Source organism: Macaca mulatta, chromosome 10 (assembly GCF_049350105.2).
Source record: "Macaca mulatta isolate MMU2019108-1 chromosome 10, T2T-MMU8v2.0, whole genome shotgun sequence".
In the NCBI taxonomy this organism is placed as follows: Eukaryota; Metazoa; Chordata; class Mammalia; order Primates; family Cercopithecidae; genus Macaca; species Macaca mulatta.
The window spans coordinates 115,519,122-115,540,951 of record NC_133415.1 but is presented as its reverse complement, the minus strand read 5'-3'; the positions used below and the strand labels follow the sequence as shown (position 1 = coordinate 115,540,951).

At 53.2% G+C, this 21,830-nt stretch overlaps 1 protein-coding gene across 1 annotated transcript in view; it reads right to left on the bottom strand.

The window, feature by feature from the left end:
• Positions 1 to 21,242, bottom strand: part of NTSR1 (neurotensin receptor 1) — a 55,238-nt gene extending 33,996 nt beyond the window's left edge. The window contains exon 1 of the mRNA XM_015148634.3: positions 19,735 to 21,242. Coding sequence (XP_015004120.1) covers positions 19,735 to 20,448 — 714 coding nt within the window. The 5' untranslated portion in view covers positions 20,449 to 21,242. The remainder of the gene's footprint in view (positions 1 to 19,734) is intronic.
• Positions 21,243 to 21,830: the final 588 nt, after the last annotated feature.

The following is a 21,830-nucleotide window of genomic DNA, read 5'->3' as shown; positions in this document are numbered from 1 at the left end:
ATCTGTAGCCTCCTCCACGAACGCGGCCAGCACAGGCTCGTGTTAGGTGCCTGTGCCTCGGGGAGCATGAACCTGTTCCTCCTCACCTAGTAAAATGAGAAAAGCACTCCACGGTTGTGAAGCCATTCCCACCATCTTTTTTTTTTTGAGACAGGGTCTTGCTCTGCCGCCCAGGCTGGAGTGCAGTAGTTGCCATCACGGCTCACTGCAGCCTCGACCTCCCAGGCTCAAGTGATTCTCCTGCCTCAGCCTCCATGGCAGGGGCTACAGGCACCGGCCAGCATGCCCAGGCAATCTCAGCGTCCTAAAGCCTGCTGTGCCCGGGATGGGTGATTCTCCCGGGGACAGGCAGACAGGCAGTGGGGATGCAGTGCCAAGCGAGGCCCTGCTGGTGCCTCTTGGGTTTCCTTTATAAGCAGCCCACCCTCCTGGGTCTGGTCTCCGATAGCAGCAGTTTCTTGAGGGCAGGAGAAATGAAAACAGGTTTTATTTATGGACAGATAGTCACGGCAGTTCCCTTGACAGATGCAGGCTGATCTGCCGGCTCTTGGAGACTGGAGCCTCTCGGGAGATCCGTCTCCTCGGAGTCCTGTGCTTGGGTTTTAACTGCGGTTTCTACAAGGTGATCCCAGCTGACAATTTTGGGGAGGGAATCAGGAGAATGGCAGCCCCACAGAGAGGGTTGAGACCGGTTCAGAAGGGCTGCTCACCCCAAGGGCAGGGGAGCATGTCCATTTTGTTCTACCCCAAACGCTGTCCCTGACATTCTAGTCAAGCCCTAGGGCAGGGACAGGGCAGCAGATCTCTTGGCCCATGAGGTTGGTGGACAGAGATTTTCAGGGTACATGGCAGAGCCACCCAGAGTCCCCCCATCCGCAAGCCAGGGCCGGCCTCCTTTCCATGGTCTTCCTGGACTGGGTGATCCTGGGCACTGCTAGCCTCCCTCCTCCCTCCCCCTCCCTCCTTCTCCCTTCCCCTCCCTCCCCCTCTCTCCTTTCTCTTTCTCCCTCCCCCTTCCTCCACCTCCCTTCTTTTCCCTCTCCCTCCCTCCTCCTCCCTCCTCTTGGTTTGCTGGGATTCAAGGTGGGGGGTGATACTAGTAACACTCAGAGTTGAGGTGGCAGTGCCCATGCCCGCCTGAACCTCCCTGTGTCACTGTCAGATGGACCCAGCAGGAACCAGCTGGCACCTCCAACCAGCAACTGGAAGACACTGAGCTCAGGGACAGCAGACGAGGTGTGGACAGATGGGGCGGCCGGTTGGGTGGCTGCAGGATTCTAAGGCTTGAATCCAGGGGACCGCTTTCCACCTTATCCCCCAGGGAGCAAGAGGAGAGGGCAGTGACGGGACCGAGAGGCAGCCACGGGGAGACGAGGCCAACAGTGTGGAGACAGTGCAGTGGGGAGAAGGCGGCAAATGCCCTGAGCCCACTCACCTCCTGCCTCCCACTTCCCACCATGTCTCCCACAGCCTGACCTGGCTGGAGGCCCTGCAGGATGAGGCTGTGAAAAGTCACTCCTACCCCTGCTCCTCTTCCTTCCCCCTCGCTGGGAGGCCAGAATCATGCTGGTCTTGGGACTGTTCTAGGCAACCGAGCTGGGGCTGGGGACTGGGGTAGCTCCCCAGCCCCTTCCTGTTTCTCCCCTTGCACCTATCTGGGGCTCTGGTGCTTGCTCTCCACCAGGAGCCAGGGAGTCCCACCCTGTGCCCTGGGAAGCAGTGCCCTCGGCGAGCTCTCGCGTGCCGGGAGAGGAGGCCTGGTGCCTGCTGCCTCTCCCCTTGAATTGTGGTGTTGTGGAGTAACTGGCAGCCCTGAAAAGATGTGTCCATTGGAACCTGTGTGACCTTATTTGGGAAAAGAGTGTGCAGATGTAACTGAGGACTGAGATGAGATCATCCTGGATCGGAGCAGGCCCTAAATCTAATGACCAGTATCCTTTTATGACACAGACACACAGGGAGAAGCCACATGGAGACAGAGGCAGAGAAAGGAGCGATTCGGCCACAAGCCAAGGAATGCCAAGAGCCTCCAGGAGCTGGAGGAGGCAGGAGGGGTCCTCCCCTAGAGCGTCTGGGGACTGTGGGCCTGGGACCCTGATTTCCGGCCTCCAGAGCCATGGAAGACACATTTCTGTGTTTTGAGCTCCTCAGTCTGCAGCCCCAAGAGACCAGTGCCTGCCCAGGAGACCCTTGAGGTTTCTGTGGTTCCTCATGACAGGCAGAAGCACAAAAGGTGTTTGGGGTTGGAGCTGTCAAAACACAGATCTCCGCTCCAGTGGTTTTAACTGGAGGCTTTCTGAGCATCTCTGTGCTGATTGGACACAAATGCAGGTATTTTTAATACATTAGATGGGCTCCTTTTGAAGAAGCTGTCAGGAAAATCCACTGCAGGAAGTTTAATGGGTGTTAACCTTGTCTGAGTGCCCTGCAATTACCTGCTTCTAGTCTGTGGCAAGTTCACCAGGGTAGGGGCCTCGGGGACCCTCACTGTTCCAGGCACGTTTCCAGGTCACTGCACTAGCATCTGAGTGTTTGTCCCTAACCTTCTGGGCCCACGGTCCCGGGGCTCCACTGAGAGCTGCTGCCCTCTGAGCTGGGGTCTCGGTGCAGCAAGGGTCCTCTTAGCTCCTCCCAGGACTTGGGAGGCCGTGGCTTGGGTCCCCTGAGAGTTCGGGCCACTTCGGCAAAGCAAACTTCTGAGCGGGGCAGAATCTTGGACCCTCAACCCTGTGCCAGGCCTGTGGGGACAGTGCGGCCTTTTGGGCTGCCACTCCCCACTGCCTCCTACAAGTTGGCTGAAGCCACTGGGCAGACACAGAGCTGCCAGACCCCTTGCCCATGGCCCCTCTCATCTCTGCCTCCTGCCCCAGAGGCTGCTGCCTCCACCTGACCTGCTGCCATGGGAAGACCACCTGGAGACCACCTAGGGGGCAAGCGTGTTCACCTGAAGCCAGCTTCAAAGCAACCCCAGTGTTCCGCTGGCTCGGCCCTGACTCCCTCAGCCCATCACAGGCGCAGGGGAAATAAAGCCCTGTGCTTGGGGGGCTCCCTGTACTGAGGACAGTCCAGAGAGGAGAGCTTCAGGCTGCTGTGTCCCTGGCTGGAAAGACCTCTGTCTCCACTGCCAGCTTTTGTGCTTTAAGGGTGCAGGGCAGGGTGGCAGTGATGGGAACTGCTGGCGAACCCTGGTCTGGGGATCCTGGATCTGGTCCTCTACCATGGGGTCAGCCCAGATGGAACGGCTTATCCCTCAGCTCCAGGCAATAAATAGTGACCCCTGACAGCCGCTTCCTACTGTGCACATCCTGCTGGGCACGCAGCCTGAAGCCGACAGGTGGACAAATGAGCGTTCCTTGCCCTGGCTCCCGACCAGCAGATCCCGGACGGCTCCGCGCACAGCTCCAGAGTGACACGGCCCAGACACACTTGCGGTCCCTCCCTGACTCACAGGAGCCGGGGGCTTCATGATTCTGCCAAACAACGGGAAGTGACACCCCAGACAGCACATCCCATGGCTGTTGTGGGCAGTCACAGTTTAGTGACTCCCAAGCAGGGATGATTCCCAAACGGCTCCTGTACTTGCTGAACGCCGAGAGCCTGGAAGTGTGAGGTTTTAAGGAGAGGAACCGTTTTTGAGTTATAAGAAAACAAGGCTCTTGAAAGAATTCTCTTAGCCTTTAAATATGTCAAAGGAGAGTTACTGAAATTTACAGTAAGTTCACCTTTTCACAGACAACAGGCTAAAAATGTTTACGTCCAAATAATGTTGCTCTTTTTCATAAGCTTCAGTGTAAGATTTACTCAAACACAGTGGCTGTCCTCAGCCTCATGTTTCTTGGATAACTCTATTTCTTTGTTCTGTGTTCTTTTACAACATTGTTTTAATAATTCCTTTGAGCCCGAGCCTTTTATCATAAGCTGCCCCAGATCTTTTGGAAAGTAGGCAGTGTTTAAAATCTACGGATGACTTTCACCAGGGGTACTGGACTAACTCTCCTGCCATAAACAGCCATAAAATTGTACACGATGTATCAGGCAATTGTTTTTAGACCCTGGACAAACCTCAGGACTGTGGCCCCTGAGGGCAGGGATACTTGCATGGTGAGCCCGTCATCACCATGCCTCTGTTTGGGGACAGTTTCCTGATGGAGACATAAGAGCTGAGGTCCAGGCAGAACATTATTATCTGAGCCAAGAAGGCACAGATCAGAGACAGGGGCTGCGGCCGTGGCTGCATCTGCAGAGCCAGGTGCTAGAGAGGGGGACTGCATGGTGACGAGACTCAGAAGCCTCCGCTGGCTTTCCTATGGGATCTGTGCTGGCCCAGTGTGTACAGACAAGGCCATGAAAGGCTTATTGGAGGGCAGCTGGTATCCCGGCAGAGCTAGAGGGAAGAAGTCTCATTAACACATGGAGCAGCCAACAGAGATGCCAGGAAGCCCATGGCACAGGAGGATGGAGAAGCCCTAGAGCGAGGCCTCCAAAGCCACCCCAGCCAAGACAGAATCCACAGAGGAGGCTGAAGGTACACGCTGAGTTCTTCCAAGTGAGAAGGAATTGGAAAATGCCTTGTGCTTTCCATAGTTGTTTACTCAACAAAGCATGAAACCAAGCCAATACAAGTTCAAGATGACGAGTCTGCCACTGAACTGCCTGCTAAAATAAGCATCAACACTCTCCAAAGGAACATAACACAATCCAGTCTCTTTAATGTGTCATCTGCAAGGTCTAGTACAGATTTAAAATGACTAGATATGCAAAGAAAGGAAAATGTGACCCACTGACAAGAAGAAAATGAGTCCATTGAAACAGACCTCAAGGTGGAAGTGAGAAGCAAGAAGTGTCAGGTATAAATCAGCATAATATGAATCTGATCAGACTCTGACCACTCAGAGTCCACTCAGAGGCACACTGATATTCCAGAGCAACCATTCCAAGAGCAAATACAGAGAGGTGGATCTAAAGAAGTCAGCAGAGGACATAACATGGAATACTCTGGCTTCCTGGCTAGAGGACTAAGTAAAGGATCCCTGGAAACTAGAGAGTGTGAGAGGAAATCTCAGAGAGGCGAGAGCTGAACAAGGGGATCCCCCAGTTCTGTGTATGAGTCAATACAAGTCCTGCAGTTACCATATATAAGGAACATAGCTAAACAATTATAGTCAAGGGCTTGAAAACCACTATGATGTAAACCATCTCCAAGATCTAAGCTTGCCCCTGAATGGCGCTTGCATGTGGAATGGTTGAACAGCAAAAGACCCAAAAACAGGCCTGACATCAGAACCACTACGGACAGACGGTGAGACAAAAGCGGCAGCTCTGACCAAGATGACTGCCTCTCCAGGGGATTTTAACATAACCCAAACAACCACAACAAAATTCAAAATGTTCGGGAATTAATTCAAAATTACTTAACAGAAAAAGAACCATGGAAATGGGACTAACTCTCAAGGAAAAGATAATCAATAAATGCCGCCCTCAAGATGACCCAGAGGATGGATTTACCAGACAAAGACTTTAAAGCAGGCATTATAACCATGCTCCTTGATGTAAAAGTAACTCTCTTGAAATAAATGGATAGGCCGGGCGCGGTGGCTCAAGCCTGTAATCCCAGCACTTTGGGAGGCCGAGGCGGGCGGATCACGAGGTCAGGAGATCGAGACCATCCTGGCTGACACGGTGAAACCCCGCCTCTACTAAAAAATACAAAAAACTAGCTGGGCGAGGTGGCGGGCGCCTGTAGTCCCAGCTACTGGGGAGGCTGAGGCAGGAGAATTGCGTGAACCCGGGAGGCGGAGCCTGCAGTGAGCTGAGATCCGGCCACTGCACTCCAGCCTGGGCGGCAGAGCGAGACTCCGTCTCAAAAAAAAAAAAAAAAAAAAAAAAAAAGAAATAAATGGAAAAATGAAAGTTCTTAAAAGAGAAAAAGAAACTATATTAAAAGAACCAATAAAAATTCTAGAATTAAATACTATGACACTATCAAATAAATTGACCTTCATGGAATAATATACCCAGCAATAGTAGCACAACACATTCTGCTCAAGTGTGCATGTGACATTCACCAGCATAGACCACTATCCTAAACCATGAAACAAGCATTCACAAATTTAAGAATTTAAGTCATGCAAGTTTGTTCTCTAAACATAATAGGGTTAGATTAGAAATGGATAACAAAATAATATCTGGAAAATCCCAAACATTTGGAAACTAAACAACACTCTTCTAAGTAACTCAAAGGTTAAAGAGGGAGTCTCAAGAGATATAAAAATATTTTGATCTAAATTAGAAAACAATGTTCAAAAATTTTGAGATACCATGAAAGCACTAACTAGGAGGACATTTATAGCATTTCATGTTTGTGTTAGAAAAGAATAAAAATCTTAAATCAATAATCTAAGCTCCCACCTTAGGAAATCTAGGAAAAGAAGAGCAAATTAAATCCAAAGTAAGCAGAAAAAAGGAAATGAAATATAAATAAATAAAATTGAAGGCTAAAAGACAATAGAAAAAAAAATAAACAAAACCAAAAGCTCATTATTGAAAAAGAACAATAATGTTAATAAAATCCTAGCCATATTGACCAAGGAGAAAAGACAGAAGTCACAGATTACCAATATTACAGACCCCACAGACATTAAAAGGATGATGAGAGAATACCACAAATAAATCTATGCTCTAAAATTTGACAAAATAGATTATATGAACCAATTCCTCAAAAGATACAAATTACTAACACTCATCAAGAAATATATAACCTGAATATTCCTTTATCTTTTAAAATAATTTGTTTTTTGAGATAGAGTCTTGCTCTGTCACCCAGGCTGGTGTGCACTGGTATGATCTCGGCTCACTGCAACCTCTGCCTTCCGAGTTAAAGTGATTCTCCTGCCTCAGCCTCCTGAGTTGCCAGGACTACAGGCGCCCACCACCACACCTGGCTAAGTTTTGTATTTTTAGTAGAGATGGGATTTCACCCTGTTGGTCAGGCTGGTCTCAAACTCCTGACCTCAGGTGATCCACCCTCCTTGGCCTCCCACAGTGCTGGGATTACAGGCATGAACCACTACACCCGGTCTCTTTGAAAAGAATTGAATTTATAAAAACCTTCCTACAAAACTCCAGGCCCAGATGGTTTTGCTGGAGAATCTACCAAAGCTTTAAAGAGGAAATCATGCCAATTCTACACAGCCTCTGACAGAAAACATAAAAGGAACAAGAACTTCCCAGCTCATGTTATGAGGCCAGAAAACCAGATGAAGATAACCCAGGAAAATAAAGTTACAGACCAATATTTCTCATAAGCATAGATCCTCTCATAAGCAAAAATCCTCAGCAAAATACTAGCAAGTCAAAACCAGCTAATACACGACCAAATGAGGTCTGTCCCAGGAATGTGAGGCTGGTTCATCATTCAAAAATTAACCAAGGTTTTCCACTTATATTAGGCACCTGGAGTGGTCAAATTCACAGAGACAAAAAGTAGAATGGTGGTTGCCAGGGGCTGGGGGAGGAGGAAATGGGGAGTTAGTGTTTAACAGGTGCAGAGCTTCAGTTTGGAAAGATGAAAAGCGCTCTGGATAGGGAGGGTGGAGAAGGTCGCAAGACAATGTACTGAGAGGGAGGGTGGGGATGGACATGTGACAATGTACTTAGTGCCACAGAACTGTGCACTTAAATTGACTAAAGTGGTAAATTTTATGTGATGTACATTTTATCACAACTGGAAAGTAATCAATATAATTCGCCACATTCACTGACTAATGGAGAAAATCCACAGGATCTTACCACACGATGAGACAGAAAAATCATTGCACAAAATTTATTCATTCACAATTAAGAAAAAATCTCTCAGCACACTAGGAATACAAGGAAACTTTCCTAACTTTATAAAGAGCTCTCCCAAAAGCTTAAATAAACGAAAAAACTTCATACTCAATTAAAAAGACTACAAACTTTCTGCCTAAGATCAGGAACAAGGCAAGAGGTCAATTTTCACCACTCCTATTCACCATCATACTGGAAGTCATAGCCAGAGTAATAAGGCAACAAAAGGAAATAAACATATACAGATTAGAAAGGATAAAATAAAATTTTCTTTATTCACAGACAGCATGACTGCCTACATGGAAAATCCCAAGGATCCTACAAAAAAAACTGTTAGAATTAATAAGTGTGTTTGTCATGGATGCAAATATAAGGTCAATATATAAAACTAATTATATTTATATGTACTAGTCATGAAAAATTGAAAAGAGCAAATTTCAAAAAAGGTACCATGTGCAATAGCACCAAAACCATGAATATTTAAGTACAAATCTAAAAGCAATGAGTAGGATCTACTTGCTGGAAACTACTACTGATGAAATAAATCAAAGAAGACCTGAATAAATGGAGAGATGTGCTGTATTCATGCATTGAAAGTCTCAAGGTTAGGATGCCAAATCTCCACTACACACTAACAAAATCCCAGCAGACTTTTTTCGTAGCTATTAACAAGCCGATTCTAAAATTTCCATAGAAAGTGAAGGAACTGGAATAACCAAAACAATTCTGAAAAAGAACAAAGTTGGAAGACTCATGCTACCTGAAAGACTTAGTGTAAAGCTAATCAAGAGAGTGTGGGATCGAGATGCTAGGGATACACAGATTAAAAGAACAGACAAGGCCGGGCGCGGTGGCTCAAGCCTGTAATCCCAGCACTTTGGGAGGCCGAGACGGGAGGATCACCAGGTCAGGAGATCAAGACCATTCTGGCTAACATGGTGAAACCCCGTCTCTACTAAAAAATACAAAAAACTAGCCGGGTGAGGTGGTGGGCGCCTGTAGTCCCAGCTACTCAGGAGGCTGAGGCAGGAGAATGGCGTAAACCCAGGAGGCGGAGCTTGCAGTGAGCCGAGATCCGGCCACTGCACCACAGCCTGGGCGACAAAGCAAGACTCCGTCTCAAAAAAAAAAAAAAAAAAAAGAACAGACAAAAGTGGGTATAGGCCGGGCACGGTGGCTCATGCCTGTCATCCTAGCACTTTGGGAGGCCAATGGGGCAGATCACTTGAAGTCAGGAGTTTGAGACCAGCCTGGCCAACATGGTAAAACCCCATCTCTACTAAAAATACAAAAATTATCTGGGTGTGGTGGCACCTGCCTGTAATCCCAGCTACTCATGAGGCTGAGACAAGAGAATAGCTTGAACCCAGGAGGCGGAGGTTGCAGTGAGGTGAGATCATACCACTGCATTCCAGCCTGGGCAATAAAGTGAGACTCAGTCTCAAAAAAAAAAAAATAATAATAATAATAGAGAGAAAGTAGATGTCGACCCCACACATGGGGTCAGCTTACTTATCTTGACCAAGGCACAAAGAAGCTTCCATGGAGAAAGCTGTCATCGTGTTATCAGATGCTGGCACATTTGCATATTCATATGCAAAAGAGGACATATACCTCACCTCTTATTGAAAAGAGGACCTATACCTCACCCCTTATAGAAAAGAGGACCTATACCTCACACCTTATAGAAAAGAGGACCTATACCTCACACCTTATAGAAAAGAGGACCTATACCTCACACCTTATAGAAAAGAGGACCTATACCTCACACCTTACAGAAAAATGAGCTCAAAATAGCTGATAAACATAAATATAAAACTATAAAACTTCTAGAAGACAATACAGAAGAAAATCCTTGTGGCCTTGGGCTAGGCGTTGAATTCTTAGACACCATACCAAAAGAGTGATCCACAAAATTTGTGATATGTTGGACTTTATAAAAATTGCACCTCTTTGCCGTGTGAAATACAATGTTAGGCAAATGCAAAGAAAAGCTACACGGGAGAAAATATTTGCAAATCACATATCTGATAAAGGTCTCATATGCAGAATGTATTTTTAAAACTCTCAAAACTAAACCATATGAAAACAACCCAATTTCTTAAATAGCAAACAATTAGAACAGGCATTTTACCAAAGAAGATATGTAAATGTCACTTAAACACAAGAAAAGATGCTTAACATCATCAGTCACTAAAAAAATGCAAATTAAAATCACAACCAGATACACACCTATTAGAATGGGTAAATGAAAACAAAACAAAACAAAAAAAACTGACAAAAAACTAAAAAGTAAAAACTTCACACTTAACTAGAAAGACTGAAAACTTTACCCCTAAGATTGGGAGCAGGGTGGGTGTGGTGGCTCACATCTGTAATCCTAACGCTTTGGGAGACTGAGGCAGGAAGATCTCTTGAGTCCAGGGGTTTGAGACCAGCCTGGGCAACATGGTGAGACCCCATCGCCATAAAAAATACAAAAAATTACCCGGGTGTGGTGGCATGTGCCTGTAATCCCAACTACTCAGGAGGCTGAGGCAGGAGAATCACTTGTGCCTGGGAGGTGGAGGTTGCAGAGAGGTGAGATTGCACCATCGCACTCCGGCCTGGGTGACAGAGTAAGATCCTGATTCAGAAGAAAAAAAAAAGATTGGAAGCAAGGCAAGGATATCTACTCTCATCACTCCTATTCACCATCATACTGGAAGTCATAGCCAGAGCAGTGAGGCAAGACCAAGAGTCGGCCAGGATGCAGAGTGACCGGTGCTCTCTTGTGGGTTAGGGCTAGGGTTAGGGACGTTCAAAACAGCGCATCGCTTTGGAAATGCTGGCAAACATACACTTTCTGTATGACCCAGCAATCTGAAACCAATGTATTTACTCATGAGAAATGAAAATGTATATTCACACAAAATTCATCGTATGTGAATATTTGTCGCTACTTTATTCATAATCGCCCAAGCCTAGAAACAACCCAAAAGTCTTTCGGGGGCAAATGCATCAACCAAACGTGGTCTATCCACACAATGGATCTGACTCCACAGTGAAAAGGAACGCCTAGTGGATGCAGGCGACAGCTCAGAGGATGGAGTGAAGGAAGAAGGCCTGCTCGAGAGGCCACGGCCCAGCTGGCTCCACTCACGCGACATCCCAGAAAAGGCAAAGCTGTGGGGAAGGAGAGCAGACCAGTGGGTGGAGGGGCTGGCGTCGGGGTGGGTGGGCCACAGGGTTTGGGGGCTGGGGCTGGTCTGTCTTCTGAAGTGGGGATACAGGGGCTGCGTTTATTGAAGCTCATAGGTGCGAACAAGCACAGAAGGGAACCTTATTGCATGTCAGTCGAAAAATGAAGTAGGAACAAAGAAAAGCACGTATCTGGTATCCTACCCCTCTCCACCACCTTCTCCACCCCCACCCTGGCCCAGGTCACCTTGGTCACTCCCAAGACATCCGGCAGCAGCTTCCCAACCACTCTCCTGACCCCTAAATGCATTCTCAACAAAGCACTCAGAGCTGTCCCTTTAACATGTAAGTTGCATGGCGGCTCTGCCCAGAATCTCCCACGCCCACTCACTTCTTCTAGAATAAAAGCTGCAGCGAGGTCTATGAGGCCCGGCGGGATCTGCTGGTGGCTTCTCACACGGCCCTCTGCTCACTCTGCTCTGGCCACCCCAGCCAGGCGAGCGCTGTTCCTCCGGCACACCCAGCACGTGCCTGCCCCGGGGTCTTTGCACCTGCTGTTCCCCTACCTGGCATCTTCCCCAACGCCCACCAGTGTGCTCCTGCAGGGTCTGCATGAGGCCTTCCTGACCTGCCTGCACCCCCGCGCTCCCCCCATGTGGTTTTCTCTGCAGCTCTTGTTACTCCCTGCCAGTCATGTATCATGCCTATCTATTTCGCTTATTTTCTATCTTCTCTGGTGGGACATGAGTTCAGGGGGCCAGAACTTTTTGCCAATTTTTTTGGGCTGCTATACACCCATCCTGGCTTGTAGTAAGTGTTCAGTGAATGAATGACGAGTGAATGAAGGAAGGAATGAAAGATGTTAGCCCAGATGCTCAGAAGAGAATTCCTCCTGCCTGGGGAGGCTCCCGGCCCTCCCAAGTGCTGCTGCATTTCTGCTGCTGTTCAGGGGAGAACACAAATAGTACGCGTGGGTAATTGAGTCCTTCTTCCACCCTAGGCACAGTCTCTAGCGTTTTATGTCATTAACTCATGAGACCGCAGGGCAGTCGCTACCTCCAGTGGGCTGATAGGGAAACAGAGGCACTGATGGTCACACCACTTGCTCAGAGTCATGCTGCTGGCCAGCGATAAAGCTGGGATTTGAACCTGGGTTCTAGCAAGCCAGCCATTCCGAGCCACTGGGCACAACCCAAAACCACCGATTCTCGGGAAGCATTCCCCTGATCTCCTTCTTGCTCCCCTGCCTGCCTTCAGGAGCCAGCCCTGGGTTTGCAGGACGCAGCCCCCACAGGTGCACAGGGATGTAAAGTCCCAAAGCAGGTGCGGGTGGCTTCGAGTGGGTCAGCACGCTGGGCACCTCCCCTCTCCAACCTGTACCAGGTCCACGTGGCACTCCAGACCCAGGGCTCTCTCCTTGGCCTCCTGGAGTGGGTGGTGCCCCACTGGTGATGCTGTTGGGAAGAGCAGTGGGCACAGGGGTGGGGCAGGTGCCTTGCCCCTCTCTGGGCCTCAGTTTCTTCACTGACGCTGTGGAGCCCGGTGGTCCCCCTCTGGAGTTGTGCATTCCCCTTGGGATGCCATGTGGATGGGGCCAGCCCCTCGGCGACTGCACCTTCACTGGCGGTGACAAGGTCAAACTCCAGGGTGTGGATGGGGAACAGTGGGGGGTCTCTGGGGCAGGCAGACCCCATGGCTGTGACCTCAGGAACACCATCCCCCCAAGTGCCAAGAACCAGGATCTCTATTCCCCTCCATGCCCACCTTGCAGAGCTAGCATTGTGCAGGCAGCAGCCTGGTCAGGGCGTGAGGGGCTGCGGGGTGGGGGGCTCGTGTCCCCACAGCCCTTCATGGCCGTGCAGAGGAGGAGGATCTTGAGTGCACACAGGCCGGCAGGAGGGAGGACCTGGCCACCCGAAACAGCCTTGAGCGGACGGCAGCTCGGCCACTCTCTGCTGCTGTTGTTTTTCACAGACTCACGGAGGCAGGACTAACACATGCTGAAATCCACCCCTCAGCCTACAGCTCCATGAACTTTGAACCGCAACCAACACAGACTCACAGGGGCAGGACTGACACACGCTGAAATCCACCCCTCAGCCTACAGCTCCATGAGCTTTGAACCGCAACCAACACGGACTCACAGGGGCAGGACTGACATGCGCTGAAACCACGAGCTTTGAACCACAACCAAGATACAGAACATTTCCATCACCCCAGAGTTCCCAGCGCCCCCATGGCGACCCCACCCCTCCGCTGACCTTCCTCCTGTCCCAACGGCTCAGCCTTTTCCAGAACCTCAAGTGCTTGGAATCACCAGGGCCTCGGAGTCCGGTGTCTTTCAGCATAAAGCGCACCTCCTTGAACCTGCATTTTAAAGAAGACCCAGGGGAGGCCTGAGATTCTGCCAGCCTGAGTCACCCACCTCACCGAGCCAGAAAGCAGCAAAGAGGTCACCAGGCGCTGGGGGTCAGGGTTTAATGGGGACAGTTTCAGTCTGGGGAGAGAGAAGGTTCTGGAGGTGGATGGCGGTGACGGTTGCATAGCAATGTGAACGTGCTTCATGCTGCTCAACTGCACCGTCACAGAGGGCACAACAGCACGTTTTAAGTGATGTGTGTTTCACCATGATTCAAAAATAAAGAAAAGCTTTTTTTCTTCTCTTAATACAAACTACTAGATCACCACTTGGGAATTTATTTCTGCGATTGAGAAAAACAAAGGCAGCCTCTGGTTTGTGCACAGGCCGGATGCCCTCTTGGGCCCTGCTCAGCCCAGGGCCCTCTCTGCTCATCATCAGATGCTACCAGCTGGGAGCCCTGGTGCCCTTGAGAACAGACCTGGAGATCCCTGGGCTGCTGCCCGAGGCCCTGCCTCGCCTGTGGGGTGGCTTGCAGTGGTTCTTGGTAAGCACAGGGTGGCGGTACTCCCTTGCTGCCCTCAGCACCCACAGAACTGCAGGCACAGCCCCACGACCCCGTTTATCCCTGGAGTTGAATGTCCTCAGAATACTGTCAGTCCAAGTGTAGGACAGCCTGGGAGAGCTGACCACGGGTCCCAGTGCAGAGCCGTGAACAGGTGAGCCTGAACCGCCCTGGGCCAAGTCACTCTTGAGGACTCCAAGCCCAGTCAGAGCCAGCCATGGCCAGCTCTGGGCCCCTCATGCTCCCACCCTTGCCCGTCTCACTCAAAAGCCTGACCGTTGTCCCCATGGGGAGCACCACAGGGTCAGACTAGGTTTCCCCTGCTGAGAGCACCTCCAGGCCCTGTCTCTCCAGCCACGTGATGTGCACAGGTGGCTCTGCCCTCTGCTTAATCCGGGAAATGGGGTTACAAGGTACAGACGTGGACTTGCATGTCTGCAGGTCCTCTCCCTGCCGTCTCCCACCTGGCTCCAACAGGCAGATCTAGTGCCTGGAACAAGGCCAAGGTCGCCTCCCTGTCCTGTCCTGCCCTCTCACCCCCCACGGCCTCAGAGTCACCGTCTGAACGTCTGATTTCACTCTCCAAATTCTTTATTTCCAACATATAGCACTTTAACCTTTTGAAAACTTGTAATTACTAAATTTTTCAAACACACACCAAAAATGTCATCGACACCCGCTTTCCACGATTATAGACTTAAGACCAATCTTGTCTCCTCTGTTGCCTCCTACAGCCCCTTCCTCCAGACCATGCTTCAGTAAATCTGAGACATTGTATCATTTTGTCTGTAAACACTTCCATATGTACCTCTAAGAGATCAGGACCATTTTGAAAACCATACCCATAACAGCTCTGGACAAGAATTTGTAGCTATTCAACTACCCAGGCTTTTCTCGCTGTTTCTTGGCATGAAGAATGATCGGCTTTGGTGCCGGCATTCTGCAACAGGTTGACTTGTCTGAGTCTTTGCTAAGAATCCAGGCCACCGTCTCTGATTCCCTCACTGTTTATTTGTAGGACAGACTGAGTTGTTTGTCTGGAGGTGTTTCTTGTGGTCTGGGTTTTGCTGGCTGCATCCTAATGGTGCATTTGTCCCTGTTCCTCTGTCCCTGGTGTGTCCTGTGTGTTGGCAGTGGCATCAGGGGCTCCATCAGATTCAGATTCAATGGCTTTGCTCCAAGGATGCCATGGGGCTGTGTGCACACCAGGGCTCACCTCACACCTAACTCCCCTTCGTGACACCGGCAGCTGCCAAGAATCCATGCCTGCATCCATTGTTTGATCAGGACTGCACCTGATGAGTGGGATTCTAACACTCCTGCTCCTTCTTCACTTATTGGTGAACATTTCTGCGCTGAGACGCTGCCCTTTACCTACTCTTGGGTTATTCTAAAGTACCGTTTGAATAGAAAAGGCAGGAAAAATGCTCCACTCCTTTCCTCTAAAGGGTCATGGGCTTTTCAGACTGGAGGAAGTGTGTGACTCTTGGCCTCACACCAACAGCACTCGAAGCCCTGCACTGCAGGTGAGGACACTGTGGCCGCCACAGCCGGAGCCAGAGCCGCCCAGAGCTGCATGGTGTGGGTCCCCTTCCCGCCCCCAGGGGAGGTCAGAGTGGGGCAGGCTGTTCTAAGGACCCCTTGAAGAACAACTTCTTCTGTAACTTTTTTTTTGAGACGGATTTTCCCTCTTGTCACCCAGGCTGGAGTGTGGTGGTGTGATCTTGGCTCACTGCAACCTCTGCCTCTGAAGCTCAAGCGATTCTCACGACTCAGCCTCCCAAGGAGCTGGGATTACAGGCATCCTTCACCACGCCCGGCTAATTTTTGTATTTTTAGCAGAGATCGGGTTCCCCCATGTTGGCCAGGCTAGTCTTGAACTCCTAACCTCAGGTGATCCACCCACCTCAGCCTCCCAAAGTGCTGGGATGACAGGTGTGAGCCACCATGCCCGGCCTTCTGCAACTTTCTAACTAGAAAAAGTTCCCACTGCTGAACAGTTGCAGGAAGAATACCCAGGACGCTCGGCTGCCCGTGGCAGGTCTGCAGCCCAGTGCCGCGTGGCCCGCGAGCGGTCTCCTCCCTTGATTCACTGTCTGCTTGCTCTCCTTCCATTTGGCCACACCTTTTTTTCTGAACGATTTGAGAATAAGTTGCAGACTCCACACTCTAAACACCTCTGTATCCTTCCTAAGAATGAGGATGCTGCCTGTGGAGGTTGCTGGGCACAGCCTGGGGCACGGGACAGGAGCCCTGAAATAATCCACGGCCGGATTTCACTGGAACCCGTCTCCTTCCCTGTCTCAGCTGCCTCTCCTTTCCTGGAATTCTGCCAGCCCTGAACAGCCGGGGTGTTCGCCAAGTCGCCCTGCGCTCTGTCTGTTCCTGGAGGCCTCTGGAGCAGGGGTTGTAGGAGACCAGCTCCTCCTGCATGAATCAAGGCCTCGTCGGCCCCTGGGAGGGAGCAGGTGCCCTCTGAGTTGGGATCTAACCCAGCAAAGAGCACTGCTGTTTGTACTCAATATGAAGAAGCCTTGCAGAGAAAACAAAGGAGGAGGCAGGGAGGCTGAGCCTGCAGGAGCGGGACTCGCTTGGTGCAGACAATGGCAGTGATGAAAGGAGTCCTCACGGCCACTCAGAAGGATCTAATGGACTTGTGCCTGTGAGGCCGAGAGGGTTTGCTTTTGTGTGGGGCCATGGTCGGGGCGGGTCTCTAAAACTTTCAAAGGCTGCAGCCACCTCATCCCTCATCTGATTTGAATCGGATACCTGAGGTCCCAGGCCCCTGCCACCGTGGGTCCCTGGACACACATGTGTGCATACGTTCAGTATACACACCGCGGATGGATAAGCACGGGACTCTGATGACCCACCATCTGGGCCATCAGCCCTGAGCCCTGCCACACAGAGCCTGTGCCACCGGGACCTTGTCACAGCCGAGGTCAAACCTGGAGGTTGGACCTGTGCCATGGGGGACCATCCAAGAAGCAAGGGCCATCTGCCTGTGTGGGGCCACGTGTGTGGGTGGGCTAGAGGAGGGGTAGGACAGTCCAGGGGAACCCAGGAGCACCCGTAGGTCCCTGAGCCCCCAGCACCTCCTCCCAGTCACACTGCTTGCACTGGGGCCAGGTCTGGGGCCTTTGGGAGGGTCCTGGGCACCAGGTCCTGTCTGCTGGCCTGAGAGCCCTGCCCACTCCACCGTCGATTCCCAGCCCCAGCTACACACTAGGAAAATGCCCAGCTGGCTTCAGGGAGGATTACCGTAAGTTGCTCCAAAGTGTTATCACCAAACCACCTCATTTCTAAACACAATTTCTGTTTGCAAGTGCCCAAGCCAAAATTTTGTAGGGGCCCCTGGGGCAGGAAAGGACCCCTGTTTTGGAAAGAGGGGCCATTTGATTGGCTACTGCCCCAACACTTCCATACGTGGTCACTGAGAGGCAGACACTTAGCTGAGGGTATCCAGCCCCTCCTCAGTCAGACATCATCGTTTGAAAGCTGAATGTTCACCCAGATCTGCCAGTGGCCCAGAAGCCCACGGGGAGACCATAAACCCCCTAATTCTGGGGAAACCTCTAGTAAAATGGCAAATGGCAGAGCAGGGGTCGGGGGAAGCCAAGGCCTCTCCTACAAGGAATGTTCTTTTCGAGCACAGGGAGCAGCCGGCATTAGGGCCCTGGAAAGCCCCAGGCCGCCAGCATCGGATGGAGGAGCACCCTTGTAATCAGCCGCTCCCAGGCACGCAGCTGAGCCCTTTAAAGAAAAGTGGAAACTATGTTCTCCAAGGGTGTGGAGGATGCCAGGGGCATTCAGCAACGCTCGGCCAGCATGGCATCTGCAGGGCGTGGGGCCGTTGTCCCAGGGTTGAAGTGTCACAGGCCTCTGTGAGTGGACGAGTGCCTGTGGCTGGCCGCAGCATGACTTGGCCAAATCTGCCTCGCAGCCTCGAAGCAACAAGGCTGGGCAGGTGGTGCTTTGGGAGGCAAAGTGATGTCCCACAGGTGCCCAATCCCAAGTACCCGGCAGAGAACCCACGCACGCCAGGGAGGACACTTTCTTGGGGGTGGAGCCGAGCTGTCGTCACACCCCTGTGCTTTTCAGCTGTTTGTTTTCGAGGATTGTGGAGGCTGGTGAGCTCCTGGCCTTTTGCCAGGGGAGCGGGAGGATCAGGGGTCTGAGCGGGGACACCTCCTGGGTGGGCAGTGACAGCACTGACCCCTCCACTGCTCACCTTCCGAAGGATTGGGTGGCTGTCGCCCCTGGGGCCCCTCCACGCCCCTGGCCAATGCCGATCAAAGGCAGGAGCTTGGGGAGAGCAGATGAAGCCTCAAAGGGAGCGAGAGGTCACTTATCACTGCGTTTACCCCACGGGCCATGCCTACTTCTGCCTCTGGGGAGGGCAGGGACTCTTGCGGCAGAGGCAAAGCAGCCCTGACTCACTGCCTGCTACCAGTGTCTGTGGGAGGGGCCTCCCCCAGAGGAGACACCTGTTGCCACCAGTTCTATGTGCAGCCGGGGAGACTGGGAGCTCAGTTCTACCCCCCACCCCCCAGTCCACCTGGGTGGTGGCCAGTGGAGGGTCAGTTAGGGCCCAGGTGACGCCCTGCCCGGCACTGCTGCCCCCACCCCCACCGGGCACACTGGCATATGAGGGCTGCCCAGGCAACTACAGAAGCTTAGCTGGGAGGCTGCTGATGCTGGTGTGTCGGGAGCCAGGGGGACAGCCAGCCACCCCAGCCCCTCTAGCTGGGCAGAGGTGGGCGACTCTGCCTGGATCCTTCACCCTCTGGCTTCCTTAGCCCACCAGAAATGGAAGAAACCCCACACCTCGAAGGCTGCTCGTGTCCAAGGTGCCATCCAAAGTGCCCGACCAGCCCTGACTTCCTCCCTGGACACCAACCTCCGGCTCGGGACTTTGGTTTGATCAGTCCTCCCCTCCAGCCACGAACCTCAGCCAAACTGATTCCCAAGGGGGCTTCCCACCTGCATTCCTACGGCGCTTTGCTCAGACCCTTGGGGGGCCCTTGGTCACTCGGCTCCAGTTTTACGCACCTCACCACAACACCACCACCACCCGCAGAGCCTCACAACCTTCCCAGCAGAAACATCGTCCCCACCATCCAGCAGTAATAGTACCTGTGAGCGCTTCTATGTGTCGGGGGCCATGCAAACACTTCCCATACATTCTCTCTCAAATGCTCTACCTTCTGAGGTCAATGCTAAGACTACCCCATCATACAGATGGGAAAGCTGAGGCTAAACTAGGAACCAGCCCAAGATGGCATCAGGTTCTGCTCTGACTCCCCAGTTTGGGTCAGGGCAGGCAGTTGGGAGGCACCGGCAGAGTCAGTGTGGGGACTCCCCAGTTTGGGTCAGGGCAGGCAGTTGGGAGGCACTGGCAGAGTCAGTCTGGGGGCTTCTCTGCAGAGGAGAGGAACGTAACCTGTTGGGGGCACAAAGCCTTTTGAGAAGCTGATGAAAGGGACCCCTTCCTTTGGAGACGCAGGTGCCAGCGCACATGTTTCCATTAGAACTTAAGGAATTCACAGACGTCGGAGGCCCAGCCACCAACCCCAGGGAGGTCACAGGCAGGGGCTCCATCCCCTCAACAGGAGGGGAGAAGATAGGGGCTGAGCCTGGCAACTCCGGAGCTGCACCCAAGCTGCCCCAACCGCCTTCGCAGCCTCACAGGAGTAGACTGTCTCTGTGACCTCTCTCCCACTCCCTACCCAGAAGGCACACCACTGGCGTTGCTTTTGGGGTGAAGGAGAGGGGAGCCCCGGGGCTGGTTACTGAGGCTTACCTGTATGACGACTTTGACAGTGGCGGTGTGGATGGTGGGGGTGCACACCAGGCCACCGGCGTGCTGGCCGTCGGCGCTGCGGTTCTGCTCGCCCATGGTGAACAGCATGGGCACCGCCAGCAGGGCCGAGGCGAGCCAGATGGCGCTGATGAACTTCTTGGTGCGGCTTCGGGACATGAGGGTCTTGGCCTTGAAGGGGTGGCAGATGGCCAGGTAGCGCTCCACACTCAGGCTGGCCACGTTGAGGGCCGTGGCGTAGGTGCAGGCGTCGCGCAGGAAGTAGTAGCCGCGGCAGCCCGCGTCGCCGAAGGCCCAGGGGTGGTGCACCCAGATGAAGTTGTACAGCTCCACCGGCATGGCCAGCAGCAGGGTGAGCAGGTCGGACAGCGCCAGGCTGCCCAGGTGGTAATGCACCGTGCTCTGCAGACTCTGCAGCGACTTCTTCCGCGCCAGCGTGAACGCCGTCACCGTGTTGCCCACGGTGCCCACCACGAAGAGCGCCAGGTACACGGCGGTCACCAGCACCTTGGAGTAGATGTCGGTGTTCACGTCCAGCTCGCTGCTGGGTGCCGCCAGGACGCGCTCCGACGCGTTGCCCGAAGCGTTGCTGAAGCCCGGGGCTAGCAGCCCCGCCTCCAGTCCTGCCTGCGCCCGCTGGAAGGGGTCGGCGGCCGGCGTGCCCGGGGTTCCCGGCGTGGAGCTGTTGAGGCGCATGGTGGGCGCTGGGGTCCGCGGCTCTGTCCCGCGCCTCCGGGGCTGGAAGTCCGGGCGGATTGGGCACGTCTCAGTCGGGGACCGATGAACGGGAGCCCAGAGGAGGGCGCGTGGCGAAGACCAGCGGGCGCGCCGTCCAGCCGGGAAGCGCCAGACCCAGACGCGCCGCCCCGAGCTCCGGGCTCCGCGCTCCTCCGGACTCCCAGCTCCGGACTCCCAGCTCCGGGCTCCTGGCTCCAGACTCCGCGGTTCCTCGGGCTGTCTCCGGGCTCGGCGCTTGCCACCGGTTCCGGGTGCCTCTGATCTCCAAATCGCGCGGTTCCCCAGGCTCCCGAGGACAGCGCCCAGCCTGGCTCGGGCTGCGCGGGGCGAGCTTGTGGCGCCGGGAGGAATGCACGCACGGCTGCCCCGGCGCGCTCCCCTCCCTCGCTCCGAATCTCCTCCCTCGCGCTCTCCGCGCACCCTAGCCCCGCACACTTCCCGCCGCGCCCGCGCCCTCCCGGCTCTGCGCGTCTCCACGAAGCCGGCGGCCGCGCGGCGCGCCCAGCAGTTGGGGGTGGCGGCGGAGGAGGGAGGCAGCCCCCGCTGTCGTCCCCGCCCCACCCGGGTGCAGCCTGGCGGGTCGCCCCCTCGCGCTCCCCGGGGCAGGGCGGGCTGGGTTGAGCGCTCCAGTGAACCAGGATTCCGGGCGGGTGCGGCGGGTATCGTGCACCGGGCCCTTCCTGCCACCCTTTTCCCTGTTCTCCGCAATTTCTCGCTCCGGCTAGTAAGGGAACTATGCACCTCCCCCAACCCTGGGCTCGCTCAGTGGGGGTGAGGGTGTATCCGGAGGGCAGGGAGGGAGGAAGCTCCCCGCTGGCAGGGCTGGGCGGCTGCGCAGCTGGTTGGGCCGCCCCCCTACTCCTGGGTGTCCACAGGGTGCCAGAAGCTGGGTGCCCAGGGGGGCTCCAGGACCACTAGAGATTACATTTCTTGTGATTCCTTTTAAAATCTAGCTGCAGTCATGGGCGTGCCTGGTCTGTGAATGCGTATTTCTGGGATATGCCCAGTGGGAATGGTGGGGGCTCAGGGCATAGTTATCACCTGGGGCAGGGGCGTGAGGCAGTACCGAGGGACACCTGCAGAGGCTGAGGAGCTGAGGGGCTGGGTCCTGCAGAGGCTGAGGAGCTGAGGGGCTGGGTCCTGCAGAGGCTGAGGAGCTGAGGGGCTGGGTCCTGCAGAGGCCAGGAGCCACAGATGGTTTCATCAAAGTCTAGGGAGGAGTTAATGAGGGAGGGCGGAAAGCAGGTGCCCAGAACAGCACCCTCCCCACTCAGGGCCCCGCACCTGGCACCCTGGGCCGGTCTCATGATGCTATGGGATGTGATCCCCTGGGTCCCTTA